This window comes from Schistosoma haematobium, chromosome 1 (assembly GCF_000699445.3).
Source record: "Schistosoma haematobium chromosome 1, whole genome shotgun sequence".
Taxonomy (NCBI): domain Eukaryota; kingdom Metazoa; phylum Platyhelminthes; class Trematoda; order Strigeidida; family Schistosomatidae; genus Schistosoma; species Schistosoma haematobium.
The window spans coordinates 44,926,680-44,954,069 of record NC_067196.1 but is presented as its reverse complement, the minus strand read 5'-3'; the positions used below and the strand labels follow the sequence as shown (position 1 = coordinate 44,954,069).

The following is a 27,390-nucleotide window of genomic DNA, read 5'->3' as shown; positions in this document are numbered from 1 at the left end:
TTGAGCACGGCGTTACCACACGTGATCTGGTGCAGATGCCTGACCGAGCGCCTTCAGCTAGATGAGTCCACTAAAACATATGGTCAGCATCCAATGTCGAAAACTTAATGCTATTTATTTTGGGGATTTATTTACCGCTACAATGGCCTATCAAATACATCTTCGAACCTCTTCGCTTCTGCCTTTTGATTTCACTTGGTGTGTTTGATTCACAGGTGTTACTGGTTAGAGCGCTGTCAAACTCCAAATACCTGTGGCATCTTTACTAACCTCTAGTTACTGTTCGATATGTAAATTATGTTTAATGAACTGTACTGTTTATTTTAAATACTTACGGTATTTATTTATGTTTTAGGAGCAAATAAATTTTGTCAAGCCATTTTGCTTACTTGTCTTGACTTTGGCTAAACCAAGACTCTGTGATTGACAGTCGGGAGTATAGCTTGGAATTACACCTGTAGGAAATTGTTTCCTAAAACGCTGATGATGTAAACATTTGGCGAGAAATAAAATCGAGACACAGGTGCATGTGCACTTGAGGCAGAATTAAATTTTGTGGTTAGCTGGTCTAAATAAAGTGGCTGGTACCTATCAACGCAGCCCAGTGAGTCTGCATGCACATTGGGGATACGAATGTAACTAAGTACCACATAGGGAAAAAGTCTGTACCCATGGTTCGGTTTCACAGCGACCTTGTGCAGACAGTGAGTCATGGTCTTAAGACCATGATCAACTACCGTGAGGTTGCAGCTATAGGGTTGAGAACCGTACATGCTTCAAGACGGACATTCACCAAGTTAGATAATAACGTATGCACAACCTTAGTGAGAACCAAACCTGAAGACTGCGTTTAGGGTGCAATTCACTGTTTAAAAGATGACTTGGATATTCTGGAAAAAGTACAGAGAGCAGCAACCCGTGCTGTTCCAGAACTCCGGGGTTTGCCATACAACGAGCGGTTTGAATAGTTAGACCTATTTCATCTGTTCTACCAAAGATTGAGTGATGATCTAATTTTGACCTATGAATTCATAAGAGGTGATTTTGGAATTGATATATCCTCTCAATTCCTTCTTTTCAAATATGGACAACTCAGAGTATATAGCAGGTGAGTAGAAAAGCCATGAGCTAGCAAATTATATTCAGCAGGAATGATCGTATCGTATTCGTAATCAAGTTGTAATCAAGTACAAAGGAATCATTATTTCGTAAAAATACAAGAAAATGTCATGAACGGACAAAATATACATGGCACACAAGTCTTCACACAGAGCCATCAAATTTTGGTAGCTGTGTCACGCTAAGATATCCGACTCATTGGTGTTCGCACTTTCATTTTATTCATTCGAGAGAAGGGCAAAGTCTCACAGAAACGTGCTAGAAAAGGCCAACATGGATCGTAGGTCTGCTGTCCCTACTACACAAATTTGACTCTGAAAATCTGAATCTGTTCAAGGACAAATGTGAATAAACGCTGACATAAAGGAATTGTTGCGTTACATATGTGCGAGAATGAAGCTTTTGTACACGACATTTGACGTAATGGTATCTGTTTCAGAAATAAAAAATCAGTAAGTTTATTCAGAATAAAAAATCTCATGGTTAAGAATACTGGGTTACAGGGTCAATAATATATACGATGTGGACAATAGAACATATCTTTTAAAACTTGCTAGGTAATTATTCATTTTTAAGTTATGTTTTTCCTTCAGCACGAAGTCTGACGACAAGGCGATATTGCTTTTAGAATCTGGCTCACGCTTACATATTACTGATTTTGACTGGCCTAAAAATATCATGCCGTCAGGATTTTCCATGAAGGTGTGTTAATTAACTCACTTATTAACATTAATGCATATCCTGTGTAAAAATCAATTGTATGAATTGAATGGTCTTTAATTATTCTTATCTTAAATGCTTTTAATTACAGCTGCGTAAACACATACGAAACAAGAAGATCGTTGATATCTCCCAAGTCGGAGCCGATCGCGTTGTTGATATCCAGATTGGTTATGAGTCGTCTGCTTATCATTTAATTGTGGAGTTGTACGATCGGGTAAGTGTAGTTTGAGTGTAGGCTTCCTCGCAAGTATCCTCGTGACATCACTTCACACTTGTTTACTGACAATATGGTCAGTTTAAGTTTTTGATACAAAATCAACAAATACGTAAAACTTCTTATTTCCCAGACATCCTCATAGCTATTTGAATTGTACTATGTCTAACCGTAGGTGATCGTGTAGCAGTGACATTCCACGTTTTTTGTTAGAGTCAATTTCCTGAAGTATATTATGATCCGTCATGATGCAGTATACATGAATTCATACAGCAGCCCCACATCTTACACGATTTAAGTTTGTTAACTGATTTGATGGGAATGGACGTGGATCTTAATACCCAGACCAATTCTGTAATAGCACTCAATAACTTGTTTTATTGATGACCTCTATAGAATTTGACACAGTTCAACGGCATAAGCTCCCACACTAAGTCAGTATAAAAAGAGGAAACGGAATAATACATTGAAAAAATTAAAACAATAGTAGTGTCGTTGTAAAAATCAACCAGTCTTCGAAAAATATGCCTCCAAGAGAAAGAAGAATATAAACTTAAGTAATATTGAAGCTAGAAATTGGAAAATTTTACCAAGGTTTGTTTCGTCTGCTCCTTCGCAACTGATTTTAAACGATGTCACGAATTACCTTCAATCAAGGGTCTTGATTGTCCCTCAAGATCTCAACTAGTAGTCTGCACCTCTTGATTCTTTTCGACTAATATTTAATAACTGCATGGACTGTTGCTGCAACTTAATTTGATTGAACATAGCTTTCTTCTGATCCGATTATGCGCCAATGGACATTGACCATTAAAGGTCACGTTGGCTGCTAATGAGTTACACGAAATTATTGTACTGGTAACTCAAATCGTTTACTCAAGTGTCTCATAAATCTTAACGACCTTTCCTAAATTCGTAAGGTTGTCTCAATCATGATAGTATTCCATCCAAAACTATTCAATAGTCCGTCAAGCTACAGAAGAATATGTATTTAAAGCTTAGTCTTTTTCTAAATGCTTGTAATGTAGTTTTCCGAACAAACGTTTCCTTTATAGTCACTTTGGATGGTATTTGTATCACTGACTGACTAACACCTTGGTAAGTTATTCAAACTGTCGATAATGCACCAATGGGTCATTTGTCGACCTAGCCATTAATTTGAAACTGTTGCTCAGAAGTGACGAAGAGATTTTATCGTAAACAAGTGGATGTCGAGTTCTGTCGGACAGTAGAGCTGCTATCAATTCCTGGCTCCTCACAACACGAGAGGATATTTCTTCTCAGCGGACCTAAAAAGGAAACTGGATTGGTAGTGTTCGTAACTATCTGAAAATGTGTCTGAAGCACCTAGAAGATACAAGCTTAAGGCTCGTGACATATGACCTTTCTGCAATAAGTTGGTAATGTGTTAGCCTTGTGCTCTCAAAGGCCCTACCTCTGTATCTTGTCTATTGTCTCGTATTACCACCAATACTGTTACCACCTCTACTACTCTTGAATTCATCTTGATTATTTCATCTCATCATGCTAATAGGGGTATGGTAACTTGAATCAACGTGAACGTGACAGGTTCTATGTTGCCTCCATTCGACTGGACCTGTAATTAATAGTGCCCAAGAATTAAACCTAACTATCATTCCTTAATTGATTCGAGAGTTAATGGTACACAAACTAACTTCAATCGCCTGATGTATCATTCCTATTTCGCGTTAATGTTTTGTAGCAGTTAAAGCTCAATCGACTCGAAGTTTGCCATTCCCGACTTATAACATCAATTAATTCAACTTTAATACTATCTGTTGTGACACAATAATAATTCTAGATCTTCGACTCCAAAGCCTGATGCAGAACTTATCGAAAACGATCGTTCGCCCTTATGCCGTTTGTTCTCAATGTCTTATATATAAGCACGTCATTTTATTACCTATAAGCTCATTATTCTAGTTGGTGATCTTGTATTTCAAATTAAAGCATTTGGAGGATTGCCCGAATAATACGATCTCATGAACAGCCATCACTCGACCATACCGTATCATTGCATTTTGTTTTTTCATTTCAACAGTTGAAGATTCGTCTCATCAAACTATAAAGCTCCCCTCCGTAACATTGATCTAGTCCGTTTACCGAAACACACCGGATTTCATTACATATACGTATTCGCCCATATTATTCTGGTCTCATGCTGAATATCTTAAAAACTTTAGTTTTGCAATTTTCCACCACTCACCCGGTCGTTTTCTGTAAAGTTTATCTCCCAATTATTCTCATGAAATACTTCGTAAATTTATAGGGGAATATGCTTCTTACTGATGACTCATTTACGATCCTTCACTTGCTGCGTCCCCGAACTGATAAAAATCAGAATATTCGATTTGCAGCCCACGAGAAGTATCCTATAACTTCCTGTCGTCAGATCCTGGAATGTTTTCGCGAATTAAAAGACCAAAAATCTTTAAAGGATATTGAGAATTTTCTCACTCCATTATTCCAATCATCTAAGGGACCTTGGACTTCCAATACAAAAACATGTGACGACCCTTCCATAAACAAAAGGTTATCTTTGGAATTACGTAAGTAAATGCCAATTTATTCATCTCCGGATTTAGCTTATGGCAGCGTCATCATAGAACACTGCATGCGTATAGCCGAAAACAAAGTCAAACAGATGAAGCATCATAAAGAAGATTTCCAGCTACAATCCGAAAAAGAGGACTTGATGGAGTTGTATGTCAAACACTTCGCTGTGGCTTTGAGAGATATTTTACTAGAACCATTCTTATGTGACCGTCAAACGACTCCACATGGTTATATATTTGGGAAATCCTATCAATCTTCGGACGAAGGTTTGCGAACGTAAGATGTTTTGAAGGAGGTTTTTAGTTATTCGTTGCGTACTAATACTACATAACCAACTAGTGTTTATCGGGTCTTCTTGGGGCTCTATTTTCGAATATTCGTATGTCTAGAGCAGATTCTTTTCTTTGTTATCATCATGTCCAAAAGGGTTGTTGTTTAATTTTTTCAAAGAGCTCTAATCTCATATGAATTTTGGTTGTGAATAATACTAAGAAGATTTTTGACTGTTTGTATGTGAAGTACATCTTCCGACTTACTACTACTGCAGCTATTTGTGCACATGAGATGGGCGGTAGTTGAGCTTGTGTAACATATATATCCTAACCACCTTAGCGAATTCTGACTCGCAGCCTCGTTGACCAATTTGCAATCTTTTCTAATTACTCTTTACCTACCTAGATCATTTCTCATTCAGTCGTTCTGACAAATACTTTAAAGAAAACTGTGGTAAAAAAAGTACATCCTGTGCACATCTACTTTCACAGCCCTTTCCACTCTCATAGAGTAATACTGAGTGGACCACTGAGTGTTATACCCTTCTTATTTGACAAACGGGTATCTTGCTTACACTAGTATGTAGACACATGAACGTGCAAGGATAAGGCTTTTTAAGTACGGCCTATATAACTAGCCCTATGGAAGTTATATAAGATAAGGTGTCAATAATGTGCTTGTTATATCTAGAATATTATGAACAAAGAGTGGTAATAAGGATTTATTTGACCCCCGGGATAAATCACAAAGATATATGAATAAACTACTCTTTATATGATTTATTTAGTCAGATTAACAATCAGATCTGTATAATTTGACTGAGAATACTTAACATCAGTTATTCAATAACTTACTATGAGGACACATATTTGTAATATTATACTGATCGATTTCCACATGTACTTGATTTTTCTGTGTTGATGCTTTCATCTTACGTTCCTTTCCTGAAAATCGATCCGACTTCTCTGACTCAACTGAAGGTATTAGGGATGGAAACTCTTTATGGTACTTTCTAGGTCCGGTTATTGTTTCTGATGCTTCGGCTTGGTTGTTCCCGATAGACCGTATCAACAAGATAGTCCAATGTTTGGGCCTAGGGTATTTCTTAATTGGTGTAAGCTTTCTAGACCGCATATGATTCATGTGTTGCGTCAGACATTTTTTTGGTAAACCATGTTACTAACTCTTCTTATGTCGGCACCAACTACCCAGGTAGGCCACTACTGTCAGCAGTTTCATATACTGGTAACCCGTCCGGGAATTGACTTTCAGTAACCCTAACCTCGGGTTTATAATCTCGCTTTACTTCATATGGGATCAAATTATTAAATGGCAATTGGAAACTATTTTTGATGTCACATTCGTTTAGTGTAAACCTCATCGGGAGCTTGGTCAGTCAAATATTCATTATGTTAGTGCTAATGTAACAAGTACTCATGTTACTAGTGATTGTGCTAACAGTGTTCATTTTATTAATGATCAGTTTACAAGTATTCATACTATTTATGACCACATTACAAGGACCCTCTGTGTACTATTCAAAGGTGTTTATTAATTGAATGGTCACATTATCAGCGCTAAATGTTTTGTTACTCTCAACTCATATGGTCATATTGGTAATAAAGTATCTTAAGGATTGGTGACAGATTGTAGACGTCCAGCTTTAACTTTCAGTTATGACAATCGGATGAGCGCAGTTACAAGAGGATGCCAACCACCAAAATTCAAACACCGTTTGGAGTTTACATACTACTTACGAAGGGGAAATAATTGATTTCCATTCCAACACTTTCAGTTAAACCTATTTGTTTTATGACAAGATCAAACGAGTAAAATCAAGTCCATGTGGAAATCGATCAGTATAATATTACAAATATGTGTCCTCATAGTAAGTTATTGAATAATTGATGTTAAGTACTACTCAGTCAAATTATACAGATCTGATTGTTAATCTGACTAAATAAATCATATAAAGAGTAGTTTATTCATATATCTTTGTGATTTATCCCGGGGGTCAAATAAATCCTTATTACCACTCTTTGTTCTCTCACTAAATGTCTATGGATTTGGGGGTCAGTCAAACATTTAATAGACACAACAGGTTCATGTTCCTTCACTTTTGTTGGGATATCTAAGTAACAACCTACTACGTGGATCTGTACTCGGTTTTTAAGTGGTACCAAAATAGACTTGGTCTCATGTATCCATTTGATGATAATAATGTCATTCAGTAAAGCTTTTCTTTATTTGTTCAAAGATCTTTTATTTATTTCAGTTATGAAGAATTTCACCCATTCATATTCGAACAATATCGAGATAAACCTCACTTAGTATTTGATAGTTTCAATAAGGTGAGCTGAGAATTCCTAATGTGAATTTTTCACTTCAATGAATTGTCTTGTGTTCATTTTGTTGTGTGACAATATATCTGATCATCATCAAGGATGTATAATATGTCTGTTAGGTTTGTTTGTGTAGGAAGTATTATTATCTAAATGCCTTGTAAATTTAAAGCGCAAATAACAATGTTTGAAAGATACGATGAATTCATTATATCTCGCTGCTTTGTTCTCAGCTACACACAAGCAACTTAAACTAATCCACGTGTATACCAGGTTCGACATTGCTTATGATCCACATATAAGCCAATAAGTTTAGTTCTTGTTTATATAAATGATACGTACAATGCATTCATATCAACATTTAAATGTATGAGAAACTAAAAGCTGATAGTTTTATTTTCTGCTTGTTACTAAAAATTTGCATAGGCAGTGGACGCATACTTTTCAAAAATTGAAAGTCAGAAAACATTAGAACAAATTTCACGAAATGTAAGTTTTTATTTTGCTTCACGGAGTTCTTCATTTCCACTCTCTCTCTCTCTCTCTCTCTCTCTCTATATATATATATATATATATATATATATATATATACCGTGATCTTGTCTCCATTATTTCTTTGACTCTCATCCAGGCCTACAGTATTAACAAGTTTTATATCTTATACCATGGGTTATTTGTTTATTTGAACACATAAACATTGGTACGAATCACCATATATATATGCGCCACACAAATCATTTGATTTTTGTGAGGGCTGGAATATTGCCCGGGTGCCGAAACCGAAGCAGATGGTTTTCTTAGAGGCCACTCCCGAGCCTTTGATTTGTAGGTCTAGTCCGCAAGGATGTGGAGCAACGTTAGGAGATGCAGTCCCATGGAGCTGGTGACCAACAACTGGTTCGTACGCCGTTTTTCCCTTAAGGATAATGAAACCCATGTGCACCATTGGTTTGAAATCAGGGTTTTCCAACTCCCTAAGTGGATCCTCCGTATCCACCAACCCGGTTAAAGCGCCGAACATTCTCTCTTCTTCCTCTCAATTTTATAAAAATCCTATAATGATAGATAGGTAGATACAATCAGCAAGATATCCTGGACTGATGTGTCGAATTTGTTGGGACCTACCAGAAAGGTATATCTGGCAAATATATGTATGTGATACTAATATTGTGGTGTGCGCTACTAACATGAACAGATATGAGTAGCAGGTAACTGGAATTGAAAATGGAAGGCTTACCAGCAGAAGGATGAAATAAAGAGAAGAGGAAGGAAAACAAGAGAGCAATCGGAATAACAACAGGATTGGAAGAATGATGGAGTATACAAAGGACAACTCATGAATGATAAGCAAATGATATATATATATATATATATATATATATATATATATATATATATATATATATATATATATATATATATATATATATATATATATATATATATAGGCACTGTGTGATCTAGCACCAATTAATTTATTTCATTTTCTTTTCGGACATGAAAGTTGGAAGTAGAACGTAATTCCAAAATATTGTCCAAAGAACAAATTATATTCGACAACATTCCCTTACACTTCTTCAATATTTGGTGTATATCTCCACAAAAATATTCTGTTTTCTTCTATTAATTGACCCATTATTGCTTGTAATGCATTACTTCCGCTGCCTAACTGCTAGCCTTTTTATTTTTAGGAACAAAAGGCTAGTAGAAAAGTTGAAAATATTAAAAAAGATCAGGAACGGCGTTTAATGTTACTAAAAACTGAACAAGTAAGTTGAAATTTAAATTATGAGACTAATAGACTACAGGTTTATCAGTACTTTCACTGTAGTTTGATATCCATACTGGGTTGAAATTTGTAAGTTGTAATAGGATAGATTGATTTTCCATAAAAAATCAGTAATTCCCTCCGTATAATGATTCGTTAACTCGCCTTCAGAAATATACTATTGTGGATAAGCCATTTACATAAAAAACATTACGGATGATATAATAATAATTATTATAATGATTTTTGTCATTATTATTTTTATTTCATGGATTTATCAAGCAATCCTGACCATCGATATGTTCCCAGAACAAAAAGGTTTTCTTCATCTAGTTACAATTTCAATGCTTACAAATGTATTAGTGTTTTGTTTTTCACCGTTGCAAATTGAATTCTGATGCAACTGTTAGTGCAAAAATCTGAAGGAGATCCTTTTCATTTTTCTTTTTTGGCTTATATAAATTAGGGAGTTTCTCTGACCTAACTCATCACTTTTAGTTGCTGTGTCATTCATTTTCCTAAAATCCAGGTAGATATTCTTTGACGATTCTCATTAATTGCCTTAAGTTATTCTTTGTTTAGTCTCTTTATTCCGCATACTTAATAGTTTAATGGATAAAAGGCATTAAAAGGTATGTGAGATTATTCTCTAGTTAAAGGACCCCGTCTGTATACCAATCGTTCGTCATAAACTCTGGTGATGTTAATTCCGACTACGATGAATTTTGAAACTAACATGGTTTACTGTAACTACAAAACTTTTATTTCTACGGTTGTTCGGCATGACTATACCATACATATATGGTGAGAGGTTATTCTAGTCGTCTCATTACCAGCTGCCACTTTGAGTTTCATATGACAACCTTACTGTGTCCAGTCTGCTTGAATTGTTCACTATAGCCTGTTCCTTTAATAACCTTTATCTCGTATCCCGTTTTTCTTTCTTATTCAGGAGTTAGATATGCAAAAGGCTTACCTGCTTGAAGCTAATCGTCGGCTTGTAAGTTTCTTCTTTTGCTTTTAAAGCTCATCTCTATTTTAGAAAATAATATTATTGCTTGATTAGCAAGCGAAGCAACAAATACCTGGTTCATATTCAGCTTGCTAACTTTTTAAAACTCGTTAATTTTAAGTCTGTATTCATTAATTAATCATCTGTTATAATTAAGAAGATATTAACTACTTTTCTACCTACGTTTCAAAGCTTCTGAGTATTGTACCATCCTCAATAAACTCCTATACCAAGTGTGAAGCCTCTGATCTTATCACCAGGACTTTCCCATAGGACCACAGAGGTACTGAACAGTAGTTTAAATTTTTTCAACTTTGAAGGATTTATGGTGTCAGTCTTCCAGCGTAATCAACGTGTTTTTCTCATTTAGTTTGGTTTAAATACTACAGGCTACAGCTTCATGTCAAAGTTTTGTACATCCTACTCACAACATAACATAGTAGGAATTGTTTTCCGCCTACTTAAGTTGGTTCTGCATTATACATGAAAATTCACACAATACTAAGTAAATTCAAAGCAAAACTAATTAGCTGTATATCACTTCAATTTCTAAAATAATTGTAATGCCGATTTTGAGTGCAGTTGTATTTCATTTCTATCTTCAGGTTGACAATATTATTATCATGATCAATCATGCATTATCAAATCAAATAGACTGGAAAGAATTAGCATTAATCGTTGAAGACGCAAAACAACGTGATGATCCACTTGCCTGTCATATTGTCGAGTTAAAATTACAAACAAGTCAGGCTGTCATACGTTTAAAGTAGTTTATTATTGCATTTTGTTCCTCTCGATTGTTTGTATCTAACTTTTTATACTCAAAAAATTTCATCTCATTTATTTCAGAGATCCTTTTGAAAGTTCAAGCGATGTTAACGAAACCTTAATGAAATCAGGCAAGAAACATGAATATACAGAAGTAGTTGTAGATATAGACGTCAATGCTCTAACCAATGCACGAAAGTAAGTTAACTAGTTCTTTGATGATTAGGCAGTTTCTCTCCTAATCTGAAACAAGTAGTGAAACACAGTGTTCATTTCCTATACTTTCCAAAAGTGTTATTTAGTGGGACAGTTTCGCATGCTCAGTTGTGGCTTTTTAATATTAACAGTGGTTACTAACGTAGGGGAATGATGAAAGAAGGCAAAAAGTAGTCAAATAAATACATAGTATCAGTTCATAAAGTTACTTAACATACATATTACTATTTTTCATACGTTTAGTAGTGAATGTTATCACAATTTTTTTTATACTTTCCACATTTCTTCCTTTTCCAGATATTATGATAAGAAACGAGCTGCTAGTAAAAAAGAAGAAAAAACTATCAGCGTTTCGCGCAAAGTAATAAAATTTTACCATTGTTTTCTCCTTTAATCTTATCGTTCACGAGTGTGCAACGTTAACTGTGAACTAAATCTAGGAGTATAATGATATCATGCCTTGCGTTAGTTATCATGTGTAGTTGTCGAGAAAAAATATTTCTTTTCAGTTTCATAGCCTTAGTAGTGGTTTTAAGGAATGAAGGGGGATATTTAGTAAACAGCTGATAATAGTCTTGCAATCTATTACTTTAAACTGTAGCTGGGGTATGCATTATAACCAGACTTAATGTCACAGATGTATTCATTTTTTATTCTCTTATACATCTTTAGATTAGTACTTTTCTATCTTTATATCCTTATTTTCTCTATTAACTTGTGAACTGTATTCCTTGTACTTATTTTCCGCTACTATCAGTATTATTCAGCTTTTATTGCTTTTCAATCTATTAATATCCTCTCCTTATGATCCTTTGAAATATAGCAACTGAGATTGATTTATATTTATGCCAAGTTTCCGACCATTTTGTAATTAAATAAATGGTACTACTCACAATCATAGTAAAGGTACTAGCCATTGTGGCTTTGTCTTTAAAGTACTTTGCTTATCACCATTAGGTCGTTAATTTAAAATACTCTGCTTTTAGCAACTTCGTATTGTTATTAGCTTTCACGCGTATAATGTAGCTCAAAACCTAATACAAATCTGTTCAAAACAAATAGTTTTGATGATGATTCCAAACAATGGCTTCATTTACTTAGTTGAGTTCACTTTGATTTAGTCATCTTTTCCATATTTATTATTCGTTGACATTTTATTCATTAGTTACTGTGCTTGGCATCAGTTTTACCGTGAATTTCTAGGTAAATATACTTTAATATCTCAAACCATTTGCATTAGCGTAAATATAAGAATTAGACCAGATGGAATCTAATTTGCCTCAGATTTGAATGCAGCTTGAAAAAGAAATACATTCTAATTATATGGTGAAATAGCTATTCATGTCAATATGTTTTTAAAAAAATCAGATATTCATCTGACTGTATGTACAACAGACTAAAGAGTTAATTGTAGTTTGTTTACGAAGCATTACTCTGTACGATCGCTGTACCCAAATCAACCCATTAGTCAATTATAACTTCTTATTTTAATAGATGTAAAGTATCTTTATCTAAACTGTCTTTAACAGGTTTTGAAATCAGCCGTACACAATGCTGAAATGAAAATGAAAACCGCTAAAACTGTTGCACAAATTACAGAAGTTCATAAACCAATGTGGTATGTTTATCTGTATGCAATGACTAAGGTTAATGCTTTGCCCCTTAATATCTACAGATACGTTCGTTTTGTGCATTTTTGTAAAATGTTCTTAATATTTCTCAAATGAAGTGTCTTTTTCGAGATGTTCGTAGTTAATTATCAAGATTAGTTTCGTTCTCCCTGAACCTGACACTTTTCAATACAATCATTTGGTGCTCCAAGTTGATATTAATTACATGCACTATGAATTATTTTATAACGACAGTCAGTTATGGTTTATAGTGACATGTATGAGATCAAAGATATAATGGGACAAAGTTGTGCCTTATCTGTTACATCCTTCTATATGACACGATAATTAAATTTAGGAGCTTTCTATAACTCTGACTATTATGAACGATGAACGACAGATGACTCCTTTTTCATACCCAACTTCAGTCTGTCTATAAGCCTAAAGTTGACTCCTTTAACTGAGGCTTTTAATTATCCCATACTTGTTCCTGTCACAGCTCTAAAATCCTGTTTTGGATATGTGTTATTACCCTCTCTTTGCTACACAATCCGAAATACCAACATAACAGTAAACATAAGGGTAATCGCAACTACTTTTCAACACTATGGTCTCAATACTTTTGACTTAGCCTTCAACTAATTGGAATACAAAGTCTAACCTATAACTGCAAAGATTTATATTTTATGAAAGAAATAGAGCTTCATACACAGATTTTTTCAGCGATTGGCTAATACATTTCAATAATTATAATTTGGTCGATCTAATAGTGAACAAATACCAATACTGAGTGATTGATTAACAGCTAGATTTGTAAACGTAAACTGGTGTTGATCTACTTTTGTATGCTACACTTTAAGATGTTTAAAACTTGATTAAATACAATTGTTATCAACATCCACGTGACTTCGGACTGCGCATCATCCGGGTTATCTGTTTCTCGTTAAGGAATTCACTGAATTTTCTGTTACTACCTTCAGTGGTTCACTTTGCATCGTATGTGATTTCAATTTATGTGATTGCAACTTTCATCACCAGGTCACCAAAATTTAATAGATTTTTCCACTTGTTTGGATGCCCATGTAGACTAGGTTTTCATTATTGATGTGGGAACATATATGACTCGCAAACGTTCTACATTGTCTAGTTCTGATCATTGTATAATTCATGTTCTATCTAAAGTATACTGCAAGCTTGGAAAGATTTCACTCTTACATCAGACGACGAAAGTCAAATACAAGAACTTCTCAGAAGAAAATATCAAAAATATGAAAAACATGTTCCGTACGACTTACTGGAGATTATTTACAGATGACTCACTGAAAAATACTGTTGATAATATCGTTTTTTATCTTAAATTCTGTTTTGATATTTGCTGTTCCACTGAAACTGTTTTTGTAAGTTTCTATCGACTTACATCACAACTAAAACGATTATGGAGGGTAAAAGAAAGAATGCAGAAGTTCAGAAGCTAAATGGTCTAATAAACCTAGAGATTAGACATCTGAACTCAATGTTTACTCGGAAACTCCTATCTTGTAAAAGCCCTTCAAGTATGTGTAAACTATCTAAAGAGCTTACAGGTGAAAGACACATTAGAAGCGACACCCAGTGGTATGTTTATGACTTAAAGAAGTTTTTGTACGTCACTCATCTGATTTCATGCTTCCTATATCCACAGGTTCGAATAATAGTTATGTTTCGATTTTCACTGAAACTGATGTCCGGAAATTTTTCCAGTCACTTAGCTCTTCCCATTGTTTAGGACTTCATGAATTCCAAACCTTTTTAAAAGGCGTACTGATGTTCTCTGTTATCCATTCACAAGCATCTTTAACAGATCCTTCTCAAATAATCTCATTCTGAAAATGTGGAGAAAAGATAAAGACAAGATTGACGTACACCTTATCTGGCAAATATACTATGTGGCGAATAGGTTGTTAGAATTGACCTAGTCAATAACTTGTATTCCTAAACATATTTCAAATTTTAAAAAAATATTCAGATTCAAACCGTCTTAAAAAACATTTCATTTAATTTTAGGTAGTTTATCTACTTAACTTATGTGGATATGTACGTAGTTATCAGTTTCTTTCACTTTTTTTCCTTCTGCAAAAGAAACCTTCTGAAATACCTTATGCTGAGAATTCTATATTGTACGGAAAATATAATATTGAATAAAGCCATTAATAATAACGATATAGTGTAATGGCATACTGGAGTAATTGATAACTGAGTTTGTGAAAATATAATCGTATGTTAAAGTGAACGGTTATTGTACCGAATTAATCCACGACCTTTATTTTGGTCGCTTTTCATCAGTATACTGTGTCTTCGAGACCCACATAAAAATTCTAAGTGTATTCATTCACTTAACACCAATTAAAAAGTATGGTATGCCAGTACAGTTGTCCAAGTTTAAGTGGAGGAAGTTGATAATTAAGTGCCTAGACTGCTGATTCAATCCTGCAATTTAGAGCTTGATGTATAGTACAACTTAATAGGTATTTTCATTCTTTATTGACTTCAATTTATGGGAAAATAATTATATTTTTGGTACGCATCCATATATTTCACTAAAGTTTTGTTTATTTTACAAGGTTTGAAAAATTCTTCTGGTTTATCAGTTCAGAAAATTACTTGGTTGTTGCTGGTCATGATTCACAACAAAATGAAGTATTGGTAAAACGTTACTTAAAACCGGGCGATATATTTGTTCATGCAGATATACATGGTGCTAGCACTGTTATAATAAAGGCCCGACATTTAACTTCTGAAGAGGTAGATTCTTCAAAACATCAGGGTAAGTTAAAGTAGAATAGTGGGTTAGTGACTAAAGTTATCGACTTTCAACCATATGGGTACCTAGTTCAAACTCCTCTCCACCTAATTCTCTCCAGCTAGCCGGGTAGCATCATTAATTCTCATATCTATTATATAGCCCTAACCCGAGTACATAAACATGTAATCGGCAAATGATTTATATTATTTTTAACTTACAATTTTAAATTAAAACACGGTTACTACATTATAATTATAAAATAATATCCAGTTTATAATTATAGACTTTACAGGTACGTCCATAGTGATTTCCTTTACTTCATAAAGTTTGTATACTTTCAACTATATATTTCCATAACATTCGAAGTCACACGTCAGTACACTTCTAGGTTGCTCATTGGTTATCTCAATAAAACTAATTATCACCATATAACACTTCATTAGTATACCTGGATCTTCCTACTAACTAAAACAGTTAATCAAATTCTTTTTCTAATTTTTTTGTGTAGACTTATTGCATCAACACAGTTTACCATTACCCCCTCCAAAAACCTTGTTAGAAGCTGGAAATATGGCGGTAGTACTAAGTTCTGCATGGCAAAGTCATGTTCTAACAAGAGCTTGGTGGGTCCATCATGATCAAGTTTCAAAAACAGCTCCAAGTGGTGAATACCTTACATCTGGTGCATTTATGATACGTGGGAAGAAAAACTATTTACCTCCATGTCCCTTCGACTATGGATTTGGAATTATGTTTAAGGTAAAAGTTTACGTTTCTGTACTTAAAATAGCTAGAATAAAAAGACTTGTAGAACAATAGGAATTCATTTTATTCGAAGGGTGCCTACTAGATTTACAGACGACTTTAACTTTTCAGCCATAAGTAGGGTTGAACATGAAAGTTTTTTGTATTGTTATCATTAAAGTTGCAACGATAGTTCAAAAAACGAAACACAAAAGTGACACTATTGAAGTCGACACGAATATGTTTATTTCTTTGTGAAATGGCTGTTTTTATAAAATCAAGGTGTTTTGAGTCAGGAATAATAATAAATCTAATTATTACGTCGTAAAATAGCATAATTAGAATAAAACTAATCCAATACATGAAAGACAATAAATTTAACCATCTTATTTTTTGAGGCGTTTCGACACTCATGAAGAAGGTTTTCGTTTCATCTATGATTCTCATCAATTCCTATATACATATACAGGGAATTTAGCGTTCTGTTGGTAACTCGAATTAAAACTCATACCTGCTGGACATGTGAATTACTATATGGACTCAGTAGCTTAGTGGATAACGCGATGGCCTTTGATGTGAATGGTCCTGGATTCTAGTCTTGAAGTGAACATCAACTCTAGAATCCAGGTAGGTACACCCAGTTAACAAGTTCCAAATAGGGCAAAACGTGCATCCTAGATTCCATTGTTGGCCACAGTTCATCTATTCTCTATCAAAAGTTTGTAGTCACTGTGGTTTTATCCTTTATAACTGTAAAGTAGTTTAAATGGGCCAGATAAATTATGCTTTGTTGCAACTCATTGTAATTCTTTTCTCCATACGTTTTACGATTTCAGTTACATGAGGACTCTATAGCTAAACATGAAGGAGAGCGTCGCATCATCATCATAGACACCCCATCTTACGAAATCCCCTTAATCAGTTCGAATCATTAACTATCCAGAATGATGAAGAAACTACAGCATTTCCTGATGCTTTTCTTCAACTTGATTTAGCAAATGATCTCCCAAGGTATTCAAAATGAGTGTGGCTGTTTTCGCTAATCTGTTACGGTGTTCAAATCTTATATTCTTACAAGATAAGCTTATTTCGTTACTAACAATATCTTCAGTGTTTATCTTTTTTGGTATTTAAAGTTATTATACTTTATATTGATTGTTGCGTTTGATCTTAAATTTCTCAACTTTTGTTCCCACCTTCAATTTTTCCTTGAGACATATTATAGGTTCTCATATCAAATTACTGTATATGCATAATCTACTCTTAATGGGCAAAAACGCTTATGGATAACTCTCCGAAATGACTTGGAGAAAGAAAACTAAAAGTGTTTGAGATGTGTTTTTCATTTGACTAAGTGGGTACCAGCGCTTTAAGGATTGACTTGTACAGTTGATTAGTGTTGCACCAAGGACTATGGTAGTTTGGGTTAACGTAGAAGATTGATCAATGGTGGTATTCTTTCGATCAATGTGGAATTTCTGGTTGGATGTCTTGTAGTGGTGGAATCTGAGCGTTTTACTTACGTTTAATTTGTCTCTTTAGATTGCCCTTTGTATGTGATGTATTTAATGTCGGCCACAACTTGGTCATGTAGTATTCTTTGATAGTCAATCTATCCATGATTCACTTAGTTGTCTACTTAATCATTAAAAAATAGTTCTCGATATACAAAACTCTTAAACACTAATATTCCTTCATGAATTAATCCGTCAATTTTCTCGGTAAGCGGGTAGTCTGGCTCATTTGCAACATTATTTGCTACTACCCCATGATTAACACTTATAACCTGGTACATAAATATGTATGTAGTTCCTGATAGGTTGCTAGTAACTGGAAAATTAGTTCATTCTCATAAACTTTTTAATAAATGAACTGAAATCTTTTTACATGTCACTACTTCTTAAAATTTTATTTTCTTTAAACCGTATTTAAAAATAACCTTGATTGTTATATTTTGCTTCAGACATAAAGATCCTGATGTATCGGAGATTTTATCAGAAAATCCTTTCAAAAAGTTAGGACAAGAGGTCAAAAGGTTGAAAAATCGAAACCAACCAAGAAAACAACAAATTTAAATAAAGAAACCATTGAAGTAAACAAGAGACTCAATGAGCCATTACTACCATCAACTGGTCAACCGGTTTTAAAACGTGGTCAGAAAGCTAAGCTAAAAAAATTAAACAAAAATATAACGAACAAGATGACGAGGAAAGAAATCTTCGTATGAAAATACTTCAGGTAAAAAAATCATATTACATAGGATTTTCATGAGAATCTTCCTTAAATATCATTCGGTATTTTTATTACAGCACTGGCATGTTTTTAGCACCTTTTGTGAATGCTTTATTCATAACTACGGTTTTATTTTTATTTATGGTCATCAAATACATTCAATTAAATTCTAAATCATGCGAACCTTTAAGGCATTTCATTAATTACACCGTCAAAGCGTCACTCATACGTGACATCCCAGATGCTCCTGTTGTTTATATTTTCGCAAATATCTTAACAATATTCATTTCAAATCAATTTTCTTCAACACTTTTACTACTGTTTTCATGTCGATTCATCCTCGTCGTACTATTTGTAAATTAGCTTGACAGTCATTATTCGAAACACTAAATTATAATTTATTGCACCAATATTTATTTTCCCCTGTTATTCTGAGTACTCAACCAGTTTTGTTATAGATTGTTCGATTTCACTTAAACTCCATAACAGACAAAAATTACTCGCAACTGCTGACACATTAATTGTTGGTATTGTCAGGAAACAGTTTATTACATGGGAATGTAATCTGTTCTTCCTTAATGTTGTATAATATTTACCTTATTAAAGACATGTGACGGCAGAGTTATAGGTATTCGATCATAACTATGTTCCAAACATCAATGCCATAAGTTGAACTGAATATGCAGTGTTGAAGCAAAATTTAGAGCTCTAGTTACATGAGCCAACTCAGTCACTGATGTACCATTGTGCCAAATGTACTGGCTATGATATGTATTACACATGTTTAACAACCACTGATATTAGTAGATTGAAAAAAAGTGTGGTCAAATCACCTCATGGTATTCGCGCACGTTAGTTTGTCAATCATAAGGAACATAGAACCTAGCAAATCAATTACGTATACTTTACGACTGAGGTTCTTTAGAATAAGAAAGGTCAGTGGCGGCTCACAAAATTCACCACTACAGGACGGAAGTGTTCATTACTCACTTTTTTAAATTCTGACTAGTTTATTTATTCGTTGTATGTCTTGTTTTTCTCTCATTTTACCCCTACCCATTGCCAGCATCTTGAACTTCTGTACTTTTATGTGAAGTCCTATACTGTTTTGTCAGTGCAGTCCTCTAATTCATTACAAAATTTTCTTGTAAATCAGTATAAATTTTAAACTCTTTAATCTTCTTGTTATTAGTTATATTAATGATAATATGTATGCAGTGTCCATCTCATCAAACTTCATTATATTTATCATAGGGAGATGACGCCAAACCAAGTCAGTATCACCAAATTCTTGAACGTGATCACTTGTCAAATTTAATTAAAATCCCACAATCTGTACGGGATACTCAAGTTGTTCACAATTCAGATAGTATACAAAATAATCAACCTGACTGTGATAACAATGAATCATTCAGTAATTCAAGCAGTGAAATTGACAATCATCCTGTCAAATCAGATGAAAGTGAAGAGGGTTTAAAATCTTTAGAAGTTAATGATGTAAAAACTAATGATAATGATGATGACGAAGATACGCCAGTTGAATCGAAAGATGATTTAACTTCATTGTTAAATTCATTGACTGGTCAGCCCAATGATGATGATTTACTATTGTATGCTATTCCAGTCTGTGCTCCTTATTCAGTTCTGTTAAAGTATAAATTCAGAGTAAAACTGAACCCAGGAACTACAAAGCGAGGAAAAGGTATGATAAACAACATCTGTATATCCGTTTACTGTTTTACAAATTATTTTGTCATCATTATCTGTTATTTAGAATGGTTATCAATCCTCAACTGAAATAATCATTTTTCCAGCTTGAAAATGATTAAAGAATTAAATTTTCATATTCTCCTCGACCAATAATTTCGGCCTGTCTTCTCTTATTGCGCTAAAATATTTTCAAAATTATACTCCACATATTCTCTAGCGTAATTTTATTTCGTTTTCCATTACTGTTACTGGTTTACAAAAGTCTTAGGTAATTTCTGTTCTGTACAGCTTGGTATATCCATCATGGAGTCCATGATATTCTTGGACTTTGATGTTAATTTGATGCAATGATTAAAGTATATACTGTTTAAACCGTGCAAATTATTTTCTACTTATTACTTAATATGTAAACGCTACTGTGTGTTAACTATTATTTTATCTAGTGTGCTTCTCAGTTGATACAACGTAATACTTCATGTAATGTCAGCAATTTCATAATGGCATCTGCAAAAGCTCGTTTACTGAGCATCGTTTTCGCGTAAAGAAAAAATTAGAATAGCCTCTGTTGGTAGCTTATTAACAGTATGCTTGTATGATGACTTATAATTTATCGAAGTGGTTGAGGAATCTTTTAACTAATTGCGCTCCAAATTGCTACTATTTGGAGGTACTCCGTAACATCAGATGTTCTAGACACTACTGATTCAACTTCTGTCAGGAATTGTAAAATCAGAAGCCAACTACAAAGGTTTATAGGACAATGTATTTCATATAATTAGCAAAACTCGAGACAGCAATTACATCACGCACGGCGTAGTCAGCGGGATCAACGTGTCTAATCGCTCTGTTCACGGACAAGCAAAATGAAAATGTACATTCGCCAGGGGTTCAGTTAAATGTCTAATGGTACGTAAAATTAAGCTGCTACAAAGCAAAATGATTTGATAAATTTCAATTAGTTGAGTGGCTGACTGACATTTATTATGGTTTCGTGTTTATGACTAGTATAGAATTTTTTTATTTCTTCTATTTGCCTAAAATTAGCATCGAAAATGGCGTTGTTTCAGTTTACATCGGACAAATCCACAAACAACAGAGAACGAGAATTAATACGTGCAATGAAAGATGAAGAAGTATCGCGTAATTTCCCAGGATGTGTTAAGTTAACGTTACCTCAAGTTAAGCCCTCACGAAAAAAATAAAACCTATTTTCTTTTCACTTTATGTTTTTTAAAGTCCAATTGTGATTTTTTGCTTAAACCCTAATTGCTCCCTGATATTCTTAGCCATACTGAACAGGATCTTGCTTGTGACTACTATTACTTTCCTCCTTGACTTCCAAGTGTTATTCAAAAGTCTTACCAGAAAGCTTTCCTATTTTCTGTAAATGTATGAACATTTCCACTTGTAGTTACATCTCTTCTAATCAAGAATAAAAAATTGTTAATCTGTTTGACGTTGGTTGTAACTGTAATTTTGTCACAAACTAACTGACAAACAATCACGAATATAGAGATTAGAATCATACATAACGACGTCTTTTTAAGTCCTTGAACCTCGCAAACTAGTATCCTTACAATTTCACATGGACGTAATTCATGTTCATAGGCTATAAACAAAAGTTTTAAACTTGATTTCTTGTTTTTACCAAGGCATCAGCAAACTCATTTCCCAATGAATATTTAAACATCCATCTAGACACTATTATTAGGATTATTATTGCCAAGCTATTATAGTCGTCGTTGCTTTGTTAAACTGTATTTAGTGTGTTAACCAAGTAGTAGTAACTGATGTCATAAAGTATACTAAACTATTTCACCAGATGATTTTGACCGGCTTTTAGGAGCAAAGCAAATCATTTTCGTTTAAAGTAGTGCATACACGTTGTTTTAGCTTCTTAATCATAGTAGTCATAGAAATCGTTTCATGAAATACAACATAGTTTAGTTTTATACATACTTTCTACGTAAGTTTGGCACTTTTACCAGTATAATCAACCGATTCCGAAGAAGTAGGCGTGATGTGTATGTAGTCATTTATTAACAGTAAGTGTTTTCGTAAGTTCGCTTTGTTGATTACGTAACGTATCACATGTAAGAATTAAGAGGATACCTCTTAGAACAATTTGTCACAAATCAATTACCGATTTGATTTTAATGTTTGTTGACTTCAATTTGATCTTCGAGTGCATATTTTAAAATTGAGTATAATAAATCGGTTCCTAGAAAGTAAAATGGCGTTAACTTGGTTCAACACGTTTTCATTTTACCTGATGGTTTCAAGTCGACAATTTCCGATTCACAATCTGTCAAAAAGTTTTTAACAATCGAAGAGAATTTAAATGAAAGTTTGAATAACAAGACATTTTAATATGTTGTATACTAAAAGGGCTATTTTGGATCACGAGTTTATTGTCTTAGTGTCTGCCTATTAAAACGCATTGGTCACCACATCTTCAATCTGAAAACATCTTTACAATTTCTGACCAAAATAAATCCATAAACCTGATGTCACATGGGATAAGTCTACAATCGCGAAATTCATTTTCAAATAGTTTGGGAGCTTAGAGTCGTTTCAAATTCAGTGGCTAAGGTTCGGTTTGTAAGCTGTATAAAGCTTAAGCACAGTGACGATATAAACTAATAAAGTTTATAACCTTAGTAAAGAGTCTATTTTCCTTATAGTGTTTTGTTTCAGTGATGAATGTCAGGATGTTTACTGTGATTGGGCTCTTCCATTTCTGTTTACAAAAGTTTTAATATCTTACACCAAATGACCCTCAGTGATACAAATTAAGTGATGAATGAAATATGAGTTGATGGCTAGTTAAGATTCTGTCGTTTAATGTTCAGTGAGAACCTTGCAAACAGAAGTTGAATAGACAATTATAGATTTCAAAAACATTCGTATGGATTTGATATTTCATCAATAAAACTTTAGTCTGTATTCGAGGATTTTTATACATGGGACACAACTAACAGATCTTCGGGTAAACAACTAAAGCTTGATTATAGGAAGTATTTGTAAATAGCATATTAAGACTTCAACTGTCGGTTATTAATCCCTGACTCACCTTTTGTATCGTAAATGAGCTGAGGTAGAAGGCGTGCTGTTGGAGCTAAAGCGAACTTGTAAAGTCTCCAATGTCTAAACAATGAGTCCACGAGAAATTCAACGCATTTTAAAGAATCAGCGATCGAAAATAACTCAATGCAGTGGGGTGGCCTCTGTTGAGATAATCCTCTACAGTAAAACTTGGAGTTACGTCACAATACCTGGATAGAGTAACTCATCATAATTTTGTCCGATACATCTAGGACATTCTGTATGTCGTCGTATGGAGAACCTGGGGTTTTACTTATTATCACCGAACTCCTTACTTGAAAGTTCTTTCAACACCCTGTTAATTATCGAAACGAGTGCGCATAACTGCGAAAAACTAAACTTTTCTTTTCTCGCGAAATTTACGGCTTCGTTTGTAAGCTCCAGATAAAGCTTCTCTTGACTCAGTAGTCCAGCAACTGCTAAAGCTTGAAGTATCGCTTCACTTTCAAAAGCGTTCAATGAATTTTCCAGTGTCAGGCTATCGCTTGACCTCAACATTTAAATTTATGACTAATGTTGACATAGTAACAACTTGTTCTGATGCTATTCTAAAACGATACACAAATAAGTCTAATATCCTTGTCACAAGCCAGTATAAACAAGTTGAGGTTTTCGCTTTTCCGCTTCCTAATATTTCCGTGAGACCCAAGGTTTTCGGAAGTGGCTTATAGGTGATAAAAAAGGCAGTCGATTACATAAATCATAGTCGGTTGGGTTATTATTAAACGATTTGCAGTCGAACACTAAGAAGAGGCGACCATTTCTGGAAGTAAATAATTAAATAAATTATTTCATTGTAATCTAAACAAAAAGAGAAGGTCGAAGTGTATGAACAACAGGTAAATAAACGTGACAATATTCGAGATTGGAATAGGCTGGAGTTATGTGGTACTAATAATGGTAAATAAGTTGTGAAATATGGATCAGGCACAAATAGTCTAAGTGCGAGATCATAATCCGTCGGTTAGGCCTCGTCTAAGTGCTACCTGTAGTGACTCACATTTATCACGAGAACACGACTGGTTTAATAAAAACAATCATTATTATAACCAACTGTACCAGTGTTTATTTTAATATGCTTTTGTTTGACTGTGCTAATGACAGCTATTTTGTGCTTCCATTCTTATACACACACTTTGATTGCAACTTCGCGCGAATTCGGTTACGTTCCGTAACCAAGCTTGTATCCTGGCACGATCTCGGTATCCTTTCGATACCACGAGATCGCCAGCAAATATATATCTCGATTTGGTCCATTAATTGCCTTCTGGTATTTGGCTTCTCGGAGATTTTATGGATTTTTTTGGTTACGTCCAACCTTCGCCTTCTGATTTATTTGGCACGTGTTTCTTGGTGGAGGTGTCCATAGTTAACCTCAACTCGACGCCACGCTACATACCAACCGGAGAGCCCGGTGGTCACTTCATCTGGGAGAGCAGTGAAAGGGAAAACAAATTGTGATATAAAAGAGAGTTCGTATCTGAGTCCTTGCGCCTCGGCGTATGGTTTTCCGGACTCTGTATTGAGGGGCGCGGGGGCGGGGTTCTGAAAGGGTGCACACGTAAGGGTGACTTGGCGTAATTAGTATCGTGAGCCATTATCAGGTCACCTCTTACTCTCTGATAGTCCCACGAGAATAATCCAAAATATCGGAGCTCATTTCTGTAGAATTTTTTTTCGCACCCCATCACCTACTTCGTTTGTCGTTTCTGGGTCGGTTCTAAGATATTCATATCTGTTTTGAGTAGAGAACAAAACAACATTGAAAGCTTCGAGGCGAGGCCATGTACATGTTCTAAGGGATGTTTGAAACAATTCTGGGGTGACAGCATAAATGTGATTCTGCGTAGACACGTGGGTTTGTTTTGCTCACATTTTCAATGTAGTTTGGGAGGGCATTTATGTTTTCTGTGGTTAATTGTCCTGGATTGCCCTCTGTGGAGACAACGGGGAAGGAATTTCGATGTGGGACTCAAGTTGTTTGAGTCTCATGAGGCTAAATGTCCATATCGTGACATTCCGATACCCTAAATTTTGACCTTGGCATTAACGGTTTCCGCTATCTCCAGAATAATAGGATCCACACCGTTATGCTCCTTCGGTTCGCGAATCTTTTTGCGTGTATATGTGCGTTCTTCCACGAACCTATGTTCGTATCTCAGACTAGCACGTGTCTTAATCACTAGCTTGACACGTAAATATATTTTATCACCCTTCGCTTTGGCACTGAATCTAGCTACAGCCAGGATCTTTTAGGAAGGCTTCCTATTTATCTCAGGCTCTCTTTTGTTTGTATCAGCTGTTCTGTATCTCACTTCAAATATGATTCTGATTTGACAGGTATATTTTCAGTCTAAAGGGTACTGCACAGGCCATCCTTTTGAATAATATGTGTTGCGGTCTCCCACTGTCCATCCATGGTTGGCCTCCAGTAATTATGGCCTTTTGAAGGCACTTACACATGTATATGTAGTCTCTTCTGAAGCGAAGAACGTAAGAAGTATCCTTGTACCTCTAAAGCACCTCGTTTGTGATGGAATCAAATATGACTGTACCGTGGTCACTACTGCTGATTGGCACTTTCACAGGGAGACCTTCAACTGGGGGCAGATCGTTTAACAGTAGGCGGTCTACGTTTGGGGGTTTCTCGCCGTCACCTCGTACCGTGACGTCACTCATATGCTTATTCATTTCTGAGCCCCTAATGACTTTCACAATACGACTACGGAATCACTTTTTAAAGGTTATATTCAGTTCGTTGATACTGACGTAATTGTTTACGTCTTTGGCTGCGATGATCTGTCTGACTTCTGGGTGTAGTGGTTACGATAGCGCTTTGGTTGGACTGTGTTTCTGGCCTTAAGCACCTGTGTAAAACCCACATATTCTCCTCCAACCAGGTGTCGGCGTTCACACTGGAGCAAGATTGGCTTGATTTCATCGCCTCGGTTTGTTCGGTCTTACTTGGTAGTGTTTCTTTGAATTGGATGTTTATACATATCGTGACTCCTGTTTTGTGTATCTTTTCATATCTGGAAGGTGTCATGCATTGCTTGCCCACTTCGTTGTCCTTGATGTTGAGAGAAACCCGTGTTTTATTCAGATCTGTAATTTGATCCATTCGAATGTTCATGTTTTCGATCCCTCCTATTATAGCGCTTGGTCTTCATATGTTGCTATAAAGACAACCGATGACTTTTCATATCACCTGGTGTCCCCCTGCGGCAACAGACTATTTTTTAAGTTTATATAATCAGTGCTATGACGCATGATTTCTGTGGGCTTTCTGCCTGTGCAGCGTGTGTCACTAGCGGGAAAGTAGCCTTGGTGTCTCCATCGCATGTCTTTGACTGAGGCCAAATGACACTGAAGTGTATTCTATTCAGCTTAGGACAATCCTCACAATAGCTGAAGAGACCACTCCTCAGCCGGTCCCAGACTTTCTCTAGTTCACAGCCTTTAGATAGGGAAAATTTAGGGTCGTAAGGTTTTTTAAGAAAACCTTTTTCATTTAAGACTTTTATCGGATATCCCAATTTTTCGCCTGTATTCCTTTATCAATGAGTACATGTGAATCTTTTGTGCTTAATAAGCCAATAGCTCACGCTATATTGTTCCTCCTTTTTACTTCTTACGGGTTGTCCTGTACACTCTCTCAGCTCACAACGTAATTCAAACTACATGCAGACTTACCAAATACTGGACTAAACAAATTACGTTGTATGAAGTAAAACTTTGACAAAAAACTGTTGGAAAATCACTCCGGAGAGCTGTAAAAATATATCATTTACCTTGAGAATTTCCAAAATTAGTCTTCGAAGTCGAAGAAATAGCACATGGTCAAGTGATAGAAGTAGACGAGCTAGGATAGTACATCAAAGCTGTATCCGGAACTTGATCGCAGCATAAACATGGTGCTACTCCAGAAACACTCGGTAATGATTAGTCACCAAGCACGATGTCGTGGAAAAGTGAAGTATCAATTCCAATAAAGACTGTCGACATATGCGCTTTTTTATTATTGTCACGAATTCCGAACATGTTAAGTTGCTTGTTATAGACACAGATTCATAGGTTTTACTTCGTTAATGCGTGTCATTTGTCATGGCCGAATCTGTCCGATCCGTAGTTTTGAACCCGAAAAAATCGATCCCTAGATTATAAGTAACCGAATTTGGTTTTTGGGGATCCACAC

The 27,390-nt window shown here is 35.0% G+C and overlaps 2 protein-coding genes across 4 annotated transcripts; one reads left to right on the top strand and one right to left on the bottom strand.

Annotated features, from left to right (window-relative positions):
• Positions 1 to 1,464: 1,464 nt before the first annotated feature.
• MS3_00001360 (uncharacterized protein) lies at positions 1,465 to 21,622 on the top strand. Of its 3 annotated transcripts, XM_051208789.1 has the most exons (20): positions 1,465 to 1,571; positions 1,608 to 1,676; positions 1,713 to 1,821; positions 1,931 to 2,056; positions 4,347 to 4,626; positions 4,663 to 4,909; positions 7,182 to 7,257; positions 7,675 to 7,737; positions 8,940 to 9,017; positions 9,969 to 10,016; positions 10,634 to 10,794; positions 10,878 to 10,994; positions 11,310 to 11,373; positions 12,542 to 12,630; positions 15,223 to 15,425; positions 15,913 to 16,163; positions 16,985 to 17,159; positions 18,112 to 18,386; positions 19,635 to 20,082; positions 21,135 to 21,616. In XM_051208789.1, exons 1-17 carry the CDS (start codon positions 1,513 to 1,515, stop codon positions 17,081 to 17,083), a joined length of 2,139 nt encoding a protein of 712 aa, XP_051074190.1. In that variant the 5' UTR covers positions 1,465 to 1,512; the 3' UTR covers positions 17,084 to 17,159; positions 18,112 to 18,386; positions 19,635 to 20,082; positions 21,135 to 21,616. The 3 variants fall into 3 exon arrangements, with proteins under 3 accessions (XP_051074190.1, XP_051074189.1, XP_051074191.1); XM_051208791.1 differs by having other exon boundaries at positions 4,347 to 4,909; positions 21,135 to 21,622; XM_051208790.1 differs by lacking the exons at positions 9,969 to 10,016; positions 10,634 to 10,794; positions 10,878 to 10,994; ... (6 more) ...; positions 19,635 to 20,082; positions 21,135 to 21,616 and having other exon boundaries at positions 4,663 to 7,136; positions 8,940 to 9,232.
• Positions 21,623 to 22,108: 486 nt separating this feature from the next.
• On the bottom strand, positions 22,109 to 23,693 carry MS3_00009930 (uncharacterized protein; the record flags this gene model as incomplete). The annotated part of the gene is given in 5 exon segments (XM_035730758.2): positions 22,109 to 22,311; positions 22,360 to 22,395; positions 23,164 to 23,333; positions 23,356 to 23,436; positions 23,449 to 23,693. The coding sequence occupies 5 exon segments, from the start codon at positions 23,691 to 23,693 to the stop codon at positions 22,244 to 22,246; spliced, it is 600 nt and encodes a 199-aa protein (XP_035586303.1). The 3' UTR covers positions 22,109 to 22,243.
• Positions 23,694 to 27,390: the final 3,697 nt, after the last annotated feature.